The sequence below is a fragment of the Tenrec ecaudatus genome, chromosome 1 (genome assembly GCF_050624435.1).
Source record: "Tenrec ecaudatus isolate mTenEca1 chromosome 1, mTenEca1.hap1, whole genome shotgun sequence".
Taxonomy (NCBI): Eukaryota; Metazoa; Chordata; class Mammalia; order Afrosoricida; family Tenrecidae; genus Tenrec; species Tenrec ecaudatus.
Window position 1 is genome coordinate 13,724,839 of NC_134530.1, and position 14,549 is coordinate 13,739,387.

Below are 14,549 nucleotides of genomic sequence, written 5' to 3' on the forward strand. Positions count from 1 at the left end.
GCAGAGTCCTGCTTCCAAATAGGTCCAGTGATACTGACCTTGGCCCCATTGCTGCGGGTTTTTCTCCCTTCTCTTCCTTGTCCCGCCCCTTCTGGCCCCGCCCTTACCTGCCGGTCCCGCCCCCCCTCCCCTCTCCTGCTGACGCCTCCGCTCACACCTCACAGTGTCCCCAGCCCTGCGAGAGCTGGCGCGCATAGTCCTCGGCCACCAGCTGCCGGGCAGTCCCGCTGACCGCGTCGTGGTGCTGGAGCACGGCCATCGCCTCCCCTAGGGTGGGACAGGGAGCAGGGCGGTCCTGGGGGGCCACACCCCGGACCCCAGGAGAACAGAGATGCAGTGGTCGCTGGAAGGGGTCTTAGGAGCTTTAAAGAGGGACTGGGAGAGCGGCCAAGGACAGGCCAGCTACAATGGAACGTCCATACCCGCGTCGGCCCAGCTGACACCTACTGAGGGGCCCACTGTTTCCGGAGCCAAAGGGTCCTGCGTTGGCATCAGGTCCTGCCAGTGCCTCCAGCTGGTTGCACACCTGGTGGGCAAGGGTGTGCTGGGGTGTTCACATTGCCTCCCAACTCTGCCCTCCACCCCTTGAGACAGACACCCACCCACCTGCAGAAAGTTGTAGCTGAGGCGCTCATAGCGTTTGAGGGCCGGCCGGCTGGAGAAGTAACCGGTCCAGAACTCGTGGGGGGCATCGGCGTAGGGGAAGAAGTCATCCTCTTTGACCGACCTGCGGGGACGGGTCACGGAGGTGGGGCCCTGAGGGCTGGGTCAGGGCCCAGTAGCATCCCAATTCCCCCAGACGGGGCGTGTCCCCAAATACCAGGTGAGGTTGGCCTTGTTCAGCTCCTGGAGGTAACAGGCTGGGGTGGAGTAGAGCACGTGGACTCGGCTTCCCTTGGCCTGCTGTTGAGAGGGACAGGGAGGGGGATGCGTGAGACCTCCGGGAGTCCGTGCCTTCCTAGAGGCACACAGGTGAACACATTCCCACGAGATCATACCCATTCCAATCTGATAGGCAATTAAAATGTATTTGCGGCAAAATCAACGACCTAATGAAAAATTTTAAATCAACTATGGCTAAATACCACCATTGTTCAAAACATTTCAGAAATGAAAGAATGAATCAGCACTTTTATCCACAATTCTATGATTAATTTAAATTTATTTGGTGTGAAATAACAGTGAACAACATACGTATGGCATTAGAGAGCGAGGTATATGAATTTAAAGAGAGAGAACATATTCCACTGGTGGTGGGATTGTAAATTGGTTCAACCGCTATGGAGAACAGCATGATGCTGCCTCGAAAAACTAGAAATAATAATAATCTATGATCCAGCCATTCCATCCCTATGTATATGCCCTTGAGAACTCGGACGACTGACAGGGACAGACAGATGCACACCTATGTTCATTGCAGCATCATGTATAACAGCACAAAGCAACACTCATAGCTGCCCAAGAGCAAAATCATGGATGAACAAATTATGCTTCATACAAGCAACATAATACTATACAGTCCTAAAGAACAAAGTTTTCAGAATTCTATATTATGAGGTGGATGCATATGGAGGAAATTATGCTGGATGAAGTAAGACATTCACAAAAGAACAAATATGAGGTGACTCACTTTTATAAGAAAAATAAGCCTAGATATTCACACAGAAAGCAATAGTCTTTGGTGGTTACCAGTGATGGGAGGGAGAGTCACTGATGGGTTAGCAGACATTTGTTAGTTCCGGTGATGGGAAAAGCACTATTGAGTAAGGGGGAAGTCAGCACAACTTGGCCAAGGTCAAGAAGACACTAAGCAGTACACAAGCATAAGGGACGATTTTGGTAAAAACGGTAACATAATTTTGCAACAACAGTAAGCACAGCAAAATATATATAATTGCGTAATTACATGTAGCTATGTATGGTGATGTATGTATAAATAAGCACCTATGAATGTATGGGTGCACATGTATAGTGTTTCTATAGAATTATCCATGTTTGCATTGCTTCATATAAATGAATACATAAATAAAATACATGGGGACACAGTTATACATACTTTCTAGACATAACTAATACCTTAGAGAATTCTTTTACCCACTTTGAGGGTTTAGTACCATAGCTATTTAGCCCGACTCCATCAATTGGTATAGTACAGCTCATAAAGATAATAGTCTACATCGTAGTGTAGTGAGTAAGGACCCAGGACCTCAAAAGCTAGCGAGAGACTGTGTAAGATGCAACTATTGGTCTGTCCTCATCAGGAGCAAGAGAGAAAGAAGGAAGCCAGAGATCCTAAGTAGACACCAGCCGACAAGTCTGCAAAAATGGTGTGGTAAGTGTCATCTGACTCATTCTAACTTCACAAGGGGTAAGTGATAATCAGTGTGCTGTACAAGAATGAATATTGAAAGATATAGATAGATAGATAGATAGATAGATAGATAGATAGATAGATAGATAGACAGATAGATAGATATGTATAGTTTTTCTTAGTAAGGTGAGAGGCAACCGTCCTTCTGGAGAAACAACAGCGGGTCAGGAAGTTTGCCAATACCTGAGATAGACCATAAAGCTGAAACAGGCATTTAGTCTAAATGACCGATCCCTCAGTGCCGTTGAGTCGACTACAACTATAGTGACCCTAGAGAGCGGGACCGAAGTACCACTGTAGGCCAAGATGGTAACTCTCTACAGTACTAGAGGTGCACCTGGTCCAAGCTATGCTATTTTCATTTGCTTCATATACATGTGAAGGCTGGACATTGAATAAAGAAGACAGAAGCAGCATTGATGCATTTGAACTGCGGTGCTGGAGAATAATGTTGGCGGTGCCACGAGCTGCTAAAAGGAGAAATCAATGTCTTGTCGGAAGGGTGGGCAGGGAACTCCTTGGAGAGAAGGATGGTAAGGTTTTATCGGACAGTCTTTGGACAAACTGTCAGGAGAGATCAGTGCCCGGAGAAGCCCATCATGCTTGATAAAGAAAAGGGAGACGGCCCTCAGCGAGATGGATTGACACCGTGGCGACAATGGCTCAGGCAAAGGTACAATTGTGAGCATGGCATGGGACCTTGCGGTACTTCATTCTGTTGTGCATAGGGCCAGGATGAGTCAATGCCACCTAGCAACAACGACAAGAGGTGGTCTCAAACTTCAGAACTTGTGCTTAGTAGCCCAATACATGACCCACTATGCCACCAGGGCTCCTAAGCGACTACTGATACAGACACATCAGAATATGGGCACCTTCATGGAGTAAATCCTACTTACTTAAGACTTTGATCATAACATTTCTTCTCCTGAGAAAGAACGTCTGCAACTGACAAAAAGCAAAGGTAGAGGGAATTTAAATAACTGATAATGATTTTTCCAGAGAAGGGAAGGACACAATGATCATTGAAAATGCTTGTGTATACAGTTCACTTGGGGAGAAGGTCAATGATGGAAAATAGGTGGAACCAAGAAATTAAGCTATGTACTGCCTTGGGAAAATCTGCTGCACACAACCTCGGTAAAGTTTTGGAGACCAAAGATGTCCCTTTGGGGACAAAGGTGTACCTAACCCAAGCCATGGTATTTTCAGTCACCTCATAGGCATGTAAATTATGGGTGATAAATAAAGAAGATCAAATAAGAATCAACGCATTTCGTTTGAGTTATGATGTTGGTGAAATGTGGTGAAAGTACTGTGGACGGTTAGTAGAGCAAACAAATGTGTTGGAGGAAGCACAGCCAGAATTCTCCTTAAAAGTGAGAGTTGCTGCAGCGTGCCGGCAAGGAGTGGGGAGTCAGTGAATGGGCCTGAGGACTCGGCCCCCATACCAGCTACGTGGACAACTGCCCCTCCCCCAGAAGAATTTACTTGAGAGGATGGCACTGAAGCTGCGGCAAGGGGAGAGGGGCATGTCTGATCAGAGCACATGGAAGCAAATGAAGGGGGAGGAAGAGAGAGTGGAGCACATCCTGGTCCATCAGGCCTGGAGGATGATATCCCCGCTCTGAACAGCCAATGCACAGAGTGAACAATATGGCTGATCCCATTACGAGACACACCCTCCCTTGATGGCTCAGGGCCCTAAGGGGGACAACACTGGAGATTCAGTATCTGGACTGGCCCAGACCGACCTTGTGACACTGAGGCAAACCACTAAAAGTGTGCGGTAGAGCAACCGTGGGAGCCGAGCAGGAAGCCCCTGAGGAAGTACAAAGAGGACAGACTCTGGGGCCAGAGCATGTACCCCATCAGACCTGACTGAAGGACACGCCTAGAGATAAAAAAATCCGACCTTGATCTATTTACAGGTTTTTCTTTCTTTTTAAATTTTTAAAAATTAATTTATTCTTCTATGGGTAATTGGTTTTCTTTTTTGTTGTCATCACTGTGTTCTCATTCATCGACTATCTTGCTATGGCTTGATTTTTGGTGCATATTATTATCTCTACAGATCTATCTAGATAAGATAGGCTGGATGAATAGTCTGGAGGAGAGAACAATGGGACCAATGGTTCCTGTGGGACATGGGAGGGGAAGAGGCAGGGGAAAAGAGGTGGGGCTGACCAACCCGGGGACAGGGGAGCAACAAATGACCCAAAATCAGTGGCAAGGAGGGTGTGAGAAGCCTGGTAGGGATTCAGTAAGGGCATTGTAACCAAGAGAAATTCCCGAAATCCAAATGAAGGCTGAGCATGATAGTGGGACAAGAGGAAAGTAAAAGGAAATAGAGGAAACGACTAGGTGACAAAGGGTATTTATAGAGGTCTAAAGACTGGAATGTACATATGTAAATATATTTATATGAGTGTAGGGAAACAGATCTATGTGCATATATTTATAGATTTAGTATTAATGCAGCAGATGGACATTGGGCCTCCACTCAAGCACTTACTCAGTGCAAGAACGAACACGTTGTTCTATTAAATTGGCATTCCAGGACACACACTTTCCCAACACGATTGCTGAAGAAAAATGTGTGTATAAGCAAATGTGGTGAAGAAAGCTGATGGTGCCTGGCTATCAAAAGATATAGCATCTGCGGTTTTAAAGGCATGAAGATAAACAAGTGGCCATGTAGCTGAGAAGCAGCAAAGCCCACATGGAAGAAGCACTCCAGCCTGTCTGACCACAAGGTGTAGAAGGGACTAGTTATCAGACATCAAAGAACTGAAAATCATATCAGTGGGTGTCCACCTTCCTGATACGATCACTGAAGACAAATGTGTGCATAAGCAAATGTGGTGAAGAAAGCTGATGGTGCCTGGTTTTCAAAAGATATAGCATCTGGGGTCTTGAAGGCTTGAAGATAAACAAGTCACCATCTAGCTCAGAAGCAACAGAGCCCACATGGAAGAAGCACACCAGCCTGTGTGACCACGAGCTGTCAAAGGGATCAAGCATCAAAGAACAAAAAACCATTTCATTGTAAATGTGGGTGAGTGCAGAGTGGAGACTCAAAGCCCATCAGTAGGCAACTGGACACCCCCTTACTGAAGGGTTTTGGGGAGGAGAAGAGCTAGTCAGGGTGCAGGGTAGCAATGATGAAACATATAAATTTCCTCTTATTCTTAAATGCTTCCTCCCTCCAACTATCACGATCCCAAGTCTACCTCACAAATCTGGCTAGACCAGAGGATGTACATTGGTACAGATAGCAACTGGAAATACAGGGAATCCAGGACAGATGACTCCTCCAGGACGAGTGGTGAGAGTGGCGATGCCAGGAGGCTGGAGGGAATGTGGGGTAGAAAGTGGGAAACAACTACAAGTACCTACCTATAGCCTCCTCCCTGGGGGATGGACAGCAGAGAAGAGGGCAGGGGGAGACATTAGACAGTGTAACATATGACAAAATAATAATACTTTATGAATTATGAAGGGTTCATGAGGGAGGGAGGAGGGAAAATGAGCAGCCGATATTAAAGGCTCAAGTAGAAGGCAAATGTTTTGAGAATGATGATGGCAACAAATGTACATATGTGCTTGACACAATGGATGGATGTATGGATTGTGATAGGAATTGTATGAGCCCCCAATAAAATAACTTTTTTAAAAAGAAGGAAGTTTCAGCTGCTTTAAGCAACAGAGAAAGAGAGAGAGAGAGAGAGAGAGAGAGAGAGAGAGAGAGAGAGAGAGAGAGAGAGAGAGAGAGAGAGAGAGAATGGGTAGTGGGGAGTAGGGGTGGGGGTGGGAGAAAAGAAGATAGGAATTCAGGAAAGCATACAAGACCAATCGGACAAAATAAGTAAGAAATTAGAAATAATTCAACAACTCCAAATAGAAATTTGAAAAGAAAACACTAAAATATTGGAACTGGATAACATTTTGAAATAACAAAATAGAAGAATGGAAACAAGGATCAGCGGTCTTGAACACAGATTTCATGAGACCAAAAATACATGGTCAATGTGTTAGTCTGGGTAGATTAGAGAAACAAATACATGGACATACATTTGTGTATAAGAAAGAGATTTATATGCAAGAGCAATTGAACATTGAGAAAACATCCCAGCCCAGTCCAGATCAAGTCTATAAGTCCGATATTAGCCCATATGTCTGATACCAATCTATAAAGTCCTCTTCAGACTCATGAAACACGTATTATGATGCTGAATGTAGAAGACCACAGGCCAATGGGTAGAAGGATCCAGTGGCATTGGAAACATCTCAGCGCTGGCAGGGGTCCCTGCATGGCTTCCCAGGGCTGCATCAGGGGGGGTCCACGTGTCTTGTCAGCTGCTAGGTCTCCCAGGATGTGAGCAGAGAGAGACAGTGTCTCCCACCTCCAAGGAGGAAGTACTGGATTTCCCAGAATTCTCAGGAGAGAGCCAAGTCCACACAGAGGCCTCAATGGCTATGATCTGATTGACAAGGTAGACTCCACCCCTATACTCTTAATTCTCAAATTGAAAAACGATTATGTATCTACCACAGTCAAGCTATAAAAAAAAGACCAAAAAAACTCTTAAAAATTCTATGGGATACTATCAAAAGGAACAACTTATATCTGATAAACATCCCAGACCAAAAAGAAGAAATATTAACTACAGAGAAACTATTTGAAGAAGCATTCATTCAGAATTTTCCTAATATTATGACAGAACAGAATGTAGCTATACAAGAAGCCCAGAGAAGACCAAGCAGAATTGATCCTCAAAGAAAATCCCCACAGCACATTATTCTCAAACTTTCTAACATCAAGGAACAGGAAAGAACCCCAAGATTTCCTTCTGGAATCCATCCTGTCTGGGGCTCACTCAGCTGCTTGAGGAGATATTGTCTCCTCTTTTATCCTGTGAGGGGAGTTTTCTTTCAGGATTTATTGTTTTACTTTTTGTTGGTTTCTTCTTGTTCTGGAATCCCAATGCGAGGTGAGTTGTCCCTCTTGATAGTGTCTCAGACAATTCTTAGTTTTTAAAGTCCTTTTTGCTCTTTTTGTTGATCATTCACATAGATTAGAATCAAGAGATTTGACTTCAAGTTCATTCATTCAACTTGCCATTACTTCAATTCTGTTACTTTACTCTTTTAAACTACTGTCTGATTCGAGTAGTGTTACTCTCTGGTATTCTATTTGTTTTATCTGACTTTCCTTTCCCTCCCTGCCCCCCTTGTAGCTCTCTCGATCGTTTTCTCCACTTATTGAAAGTACATGAATATCAATCTTCTGAATCATTTTTTCTGGTAGTTTCAGACTATTTTATTCTTCAGAAAATTCCTTTGGGTCACTTGTTTGTGCCTGTTTTTCTGGTTTCTTTGTGTGGACCAAGAATGACTGCGTTCTCGATGACATTGTGAGGCAGCTGCTAAGGGTGTGAGGGAGGCTGGGTCACATGGGGAGAGCTGATCACATTAAGAGGCGCAGGAAAATAACAATAGAAAACCACAGAACAGAAAGATTAAAAAAAACTAAGGAAAAAAGAAAGAAAGAGAGAAGGGGCAATAAAAATGCTTTGGGGAAAAATGCTTTGGGGGCTGCCTTGGGAATGGGGATTAGGTGACGGGGTACCACAAGAATACATGTGTGAGCCAGTTGGGGTGATGGCCCTGAGCATGAGCATGTGGGCTGGGCTAGGCAGTGGCACCAGGAAGGAGCATGTCAGCTAGGTTAGGTAGCAGTAGAGGGAGCAGGTTCTCATGTGTCCCCTTTCTTCTGCCGAGACCCACCGTTCTTGCAATGTGGACGACTGAGTTCATCTAGCTTTCATCTTCTCTTCCAAGATTTCAGACATGTGGTGTTTCTTTCATGTTGATTTTCTCCTGATTATTGTAGGGTTTTTTTCCACATGCATGTATCTACGTGCCTATCTAGACACAGAAGTCAGGAGCTCTCTCTGTCTCACATACTTTGTACATGTTATCAGGAGAGACTAGTTGCTGTGAAAATACCTCATGCTTGATAACATGTAGGGTCAGGGGAAAAGAGAAAGATCCTCAATGAACTGGATTGAGACCCTGACTACAACAATGAGCAGATGACACAGGATCAGACAGTGTTTTGTTCTGCGGTACTTGGGGCTGCTATCAGTCGAAACCACCTCGATGGCAACTCACACGTGTCAGACATTGTTCTAGGGGCGTAACAGGGATGAAATCATTAAAATTGCACAAGTTCTCAATGATATGGCAACACTAACTTTGTCTTCAGGTAAGTTGGTGGGAAAAAGTTTTTAGATAAGAGGAAAATCAGACTTCTATGTTGATTCGAAAGAACAACTACTGGTTCATGTGACTGGAGCCCCAGCACAATTATCCGGACACCAAATACCTACAACGACAGCTGAACATGCAGTACTGCAAGGACACACATCGGACAGCCCCGGGGTAAGCTGTAGGCACCGACAACACACAGTTCCCACCATTGCAGGGATGACTTGCTTTCCTGTTGCAGTTCAGTGGTTCATTTTACTTTGTTTTTTAAATGTCACATGGTACTCATCTAGTCACAATCCTTCAGAAGTTTCCATTCCTTCAAAAACTCTTTATGCACAAACTACCAAGAAAAATTAAAACAGTAGCTTGTGTCAAACCCCAAATATACACCTGCTGTATAAACTTCAAAAAGCAAAATACAAGCAATGGGCATGCAGATGATCTTGAAAATCCTTCCAGTGACACAGCTACAACTTAAATTAGGTTAGGAAAGACCAAAATAATAACATTACCTAATGTATTATGCTTACATAGTTAGGCCACATGATTTATTTTGAACTACGGAAAGAACTTTCAACTCTACTATTTATAGCTAGATCTTCCCATATTGTTCAAGACATGCAACTGCCATTGTTGCCAGAAAAATCAGGGGAAACCACGAAGAAATAAAAGAAAACTCTCAACTGAGAGTAGGCTGGGAGGAAGGTTGGTGTCAGAATTTCTAATAAATGCTGGAGTAAGGAGATTTATCTTACCTGCATTTCATACAAATCAGGCTGAGGCTAATACAAAATGGGATTTCCCTCTCCCTCGTGAAGTTAGAGGAGGAGACAAGTACCATTCTGGCACTTGTAGGCATGGTCACTTGAGGCTACCAGAATCCCTGTTAAACTTTCTCAAAGATAAGTTGCCTCAGAGGCCACATTTATGAAAGTAACTGGGTAGCAGTCACGCAGAGTGATGACAGTTTCTGCCATCCCATCTCTAAATAACCATCCAACTCTGAACACCACTCTTCCCATAGCCTGATGTCAGAGAACTGTGCTCTACTTAGAAAAACTGTGTCTTGCGTGTCTTGTGAGCACAGCCCTTAAGTAAGCAGTGAATTCAACTGTTTGTCTTTATTTGCGATATCAAGAAGAGACCTCATCCTTTCTCTCTCTCTTTGCATTGGGCACACAAAGTCCAGTAGGGAGGCGGGGGCGTGCTCACCTGTGCATTGACCAGATGAATGAGCATGTCCAGGTTCTTGAACCATCTTTCAGCTTCCCCATAATGGAAGTCCGAACCCATTGTCATTATGATATTGTTGGTGCGGTAGTGCCTGGCCTGGAGACAGAATGGTTGGATCTTCTTAGACAAGAGTGCCTTGAAACCTTGCCCTGTGGATGCCTGTTTCATGGATTTTCAAGACAATAGACACATATCCATGTGTTTATGGTGATGGCTACATGTAGTATGGTGGAATGTGAGAATATATTTATAATTATTATAAGGAATTACTGGCAGTTACAGCGAGCCCCGTCAACAGGGAATGTAGTGCCACGATGTTTCTTGAACAGAATGGGAGGGAGTGGGCGATTGGAAAAGGTGAGCTAGTTTCTGTGCTCGAATGCACACAAATGCAGGAAACGTGTGGGCTCCTGAGGCAGACTGCCCGGACTCACATCCACTAGCTGTGTGAGTTTAGGCCAGTGGCACACTCACGGTGCATTCATCTTTCTGGCTGTCAGCACCTTTGGTTTTCATTGAGAAAATAAAGTTATAACGGGAATTTAAAAGATGACGATGCTAAGGTAAAGTCAGCTAAATGCTATCTGTTTGAGACCCAGAAGCTATAGTCAGTGGTATCTGGTTAGAGCCATGTCTTGGTCAAGGGTACCTGATTATCAGCTATACTCAGGAACTGTGTTGCCAGTCTCTCAGCGCTGGACGTGGGGATGCCATATTTATCTACCATGGCTGGGTCTCTACAAAGCATATCCCAGCAAAATCCAAATGGTGGGCTGTAAATGTTGGGGAGCACACCTGTGAGCCAGATCATGGAGTGAGATGAGGGGCCTTCCAAGGACTCCGGAAGCAGGTCAGGCTCCTGATTCTCTCTCCCACCCACCACCACATCACACTCACTGGTGAAGAGGTCAGCTGTGGGAGGTTGTAGGCTTGCACTGCCCCGCCACACCTGCTCCATCTGATGTGCTCTCTCTCTAATGTACTTATCTTGGTAGTCTATGCGCCCTAAGAAGAAGCCATCGAAGCCCATCTGGACATAGGAAACAAGTTCAGAACACAGGCTTGTGGAAGGTTGAAACTCAGGCAGATAAAGGGGATCGTATTCTACTCTTAACCTTCAAACTTCCCTTGTTGCTGGGAGAAGGGTATAGACCCAGTAGGTGGCAGTAAAACTAGTCTAACTGTAAGTTAGTACTCCACTCATGCTTGGAGTTGGCCAGAATTTGGCGTGGATGTGGATGAAAGCCAATTGTATCAGCTAGAATAAGCTAGGCGAAGGGCCAACTCTGATCTGAAAAGACAGAAGCATTTGAAGGGGACAGAGAGGATGCAGGCCTGAATAATCTGATGGGGAGCACCTCAACCAGGGGTGTGCATGGTGAAGCCAAAAATAAAATAAGCGGTCTTGGCAAGGGTATATTCAAGGGTTTGGTGCAGCGGTACCTGGGCGAAGAGCGAGGCCTGCTCGCGCGAGTGACCAAAGGGATCGATGTGCCAGGCTACATGGGGGCGCCCAACTTTGCCGAACGTGTTCTCCAGAAAGTTCAGCCCGAGTGTCATCTGATCCACGATGGCGCCATAGTGCGTGGTGGCCTCATCATTCATCACCCAGCCGCCATTGGCAAATTCCAGGCGCCCTGGCCAGGAAGGGGCATGGTGAAGGGCAGAGGACACAGATCAGTGCCTACTAAGAGGCCAGGGTGGGAGGGCTGAATACTCAGAGTTGGAGACAGGGGTCACCTTTAGGTCCAATGGGACCAGGGAATGAAGAGGTAGGGCTGATTCTTGAAATAAGAGGTCACTGAAAGAGAGATCTTGAAGGGTGCATAGGAGTTCCTAGGGTGCAGGGACAGTTCAAATAGCCAGAGCTACACACATGCACATGCCTGTACATAGAAGGAAGAGCCAAGAAGGGCTGCAGAAACGGAAACTAGGTGGGGCTTTCTTTTCATTCCCCTGGGAAAAGCTTACCCTGGTGCGCCAGCTCCTGCACAGTCTTCTGTATTGACTTGGTTTGGTTCTGCCACCAGCGGGAGAAGAAGGCCATCTCCACATAGGTGAAGCGGCGGGTGGGGTTGGCCAGTAGGGCTTTCACCACTGAGTTCAGGATGTTCACCACACAGTTAGGTGAGGACACCGATGGATCTGCATACGTGGCAGGTGAACAGTAAGTGTACGGTGGAGAAGTGACCATAGAGAACAAGGAATACACTGCCAGGCACAGCCCAACCTATTCTGCTTGGGGCTCAGTGAGGCAAAGTCTTTTACATCGTTAGTCCAGGAGAGGCTCATATGAGGCATGGATATCCTGGGGGAGAAGCCTCTGCATTGTTGGGCTGAGATCTCTACTCACCTTCACAAAAGTACTGCTCCATCGTCTTGAGCCAGCCCACATCATTGTGTGTGTGGGCCACCAAGTGCACGTTGAGCATGTCAGGGTGAACCTTGGGACATGTCTGTATAGAGACCCCAAACATATACACATAGCTTTTAGCGCTCACCCACCTTTTTCCTCTGGACAATCAGGATAAGAATTGGCACAAGATGAGCCTTAATTAGATATGGATCCAGTGAGTCCATGACTCAAAGGTGGGACCACTTGTGTTTTATCTAGGCCCATGTGCCTATGGGGTTTGTCTCCTCCTGTGATTGACACTCAGACCCCCAACCACATTATAGGATACATACAAGTCGAAATATGACCATGCCCCCTGTTGGATATCGAATAAAACACCCAAGAATATCAACCTCGGGGGTGGGGGGAAAATATCAACCTCATTCTCAGACAACACAATGACACAAATCTACATATGGAGACTACCAAGAATCAGATAAGACATCACTCAACACATGTACACATACAAGGATGCACAAGACCCAGAAAACAAGCACATCACCATGTCTTTGGGATACCGAGGCCCTCCCCGTCCTCAGCTCAGACCAACTGTTGGAGGCTTTCCCATCTAGGCATCTCACACCTTGTAGCCACTTGGACAAGACTCAGGTACACTCAGCAAAAGAAGAAGGATAAAGGAGGGGATATGAAACTCTGGTAGACAGGAGTTGGTCATGAGTCCAGATTTGGACTTCCCATATGCGTCCCGACTCTTGTCACTCCCTGTTGCTGTCCCTTGCTCTCTTGCTGAGACTATTACAGAACAAAGGCCAGGTTCCAAATCAAGCTGGCCAATCAGAGCTGCGGAGGCAGGTCAGAGGCGGGGCTTAGAGACAGCTGGAGATGGAACCTGGGCACAACAAGCTGGAACTCAGTGACTGGGGCTTTCTTTTTCTTTTTAGTTTAATTAGCACTTCATCCACATGTCATACAAGTCAATAATTTAATCCTATGAAGAAGAGTTGTACAATCATCACCACAATAAATTCTGGAACATTTTCCTCTTCCTTGTACTCACTGTTACTCAGGTTATTTTTTTAAAATTGTGGCAAAAAACACATGCAACAAAATATTCTCCAATTCCACAACTTCTACATGTATAATTCAGTGCCATTGATTATACTACTCATGTTGCCCACCCATTATTGATAGCCTTTTCCAAATTGTTCCACCACCATTAATATAAACTCAGTGGCTCCTAAACAAAAACGTGTCCTTCTTTTCAGTGGTTTTCTTGATATAATATTTACATATTGTACACTTGCATAGTTAATTTTCTTTTGAAAAGAGTTGTATGTGTATATCACAAACAGTTCTAATGCTCTCTCACAGGTCCTGCAATCATTGTTTGCTCTCCAAATCCCCTCAACCTCTCCACAGCCCAGTCCACCCTCTCCCAACCATCACCCCCACTGCCCTGCCCCGTGCATACCCATTCAACCCTTGTATCAGTTATTGTCTCTACCCATCCGCTCCTGTGTGCGTCACAAACTGGGAAACCCAATAAAACTAAAAAAAACAACACAAAACAAAAGAGCAAGAAGAAAATAATAATAATATTAAGATAAAAATAAAGAGTAAGAAAGAACAGACCACCAACAATAGTCAAGAGGCAGAAATTGATTTCTGTCATGGTACAAGGGAGAAATATTTGTGCCTAGAGCAACTGCAGGTTTGGTCAAGAGGGAGATCAACTGATCAAATAGCATAGTATACCATGGTTCTATCCACCACAATCAAGTTTACAATAATCTCTATCTGACAGCAAAGCTGTTTGAGTCCCTCGTCTATGGCTAGAGGGGATCTGCCAGAAGTTTAATCTGACCACTCCGCAGATGGATTTGGGGCTCCCACTGTCCTCCATAGCCTTCTACAAATTGGGTGTTCACAATTTAAGCTCTGATACTTTTCCTTTCAACGTGTCTGCATTTTGTTGTCATTCTCTTTGGATCACACTGGCTTGGTATGCTTTTCTGATGTGGACTTAGTTGATGCCTCACTTAGATGGCTGCTTGTTTGAATACAATTCTTTAAGACCCCCAGACACGATTTCCGTTGCTAACCAGGCACCATCTTCCTTCTTCACCACAATTTGCTGTAGCATCCTTATCTTCAGTGATCTTTTCATGAAGGTGCGTATTGAGCAGGTCCATGTTCCAAGAACTGAGTGTTCTTAGATTGGGGCTAGAATTCAGTTGGAGCTTAGAGTTCATCTGCTTGTCCGTGGGCTATGAAGGACGCTGGTTTACTTTGGCAGGCATCCTGACAAAAGCA

At 45.1% G+C, this 14,549-nt stretch overlaps 1 protein-coding gene across 1 annotated transcript in view; it reads right to left on the reverse strand.

Moving 5' to 3' along the window:
- The window catches only part of LOC142443499 (lysosomal alpha-mannosidase-like), a 33,569-nt gene extending 20,618 nt beyond the window's left edge, over positions 1–12,951 (reverse strand). Inside the window, exons 1-11 of the mRNA XM_075544864.1 lie at positions 12,859–12,951; positions 12,240–12,336; positions 11,852–12,025; positions 11,324–11,517; positions 10,778–10,910; positions 10,530–10,675; positions 9,860–9,976; positions 821–903; positions 607–727; positions 448–526; positions 158–267 (exon numbers count right to left, since the gene is read on the reverse strand). Of these exons, the coding sequence (XP_075400979.1) occupies positions 158–267; positions 448–526; positions 607–727; positions 821–903; positions 9,860–9,976; positions 10,530–10,675; positions 10,778–10,910; positions 11,324–11,517; positions 11,852–12,025; positions 12,240–12,336; positions 12,859–12,951 (1,347 nt within the window). The remainder of the gene's footprint in view (positions 1–157; positions 268–447; positions 527–606; positions 728–820; positions 904–9,859; positions 9,977–10,529; positions 10,676–10,777; positions 10,911–11,323; positions 11,518–11,851; positions 12,026–12,239; positions 12,337–12,858) is intronic.
- Between the last annotated feature and the right edge of the window lie 1,598 nt (positions 12,952–14,549).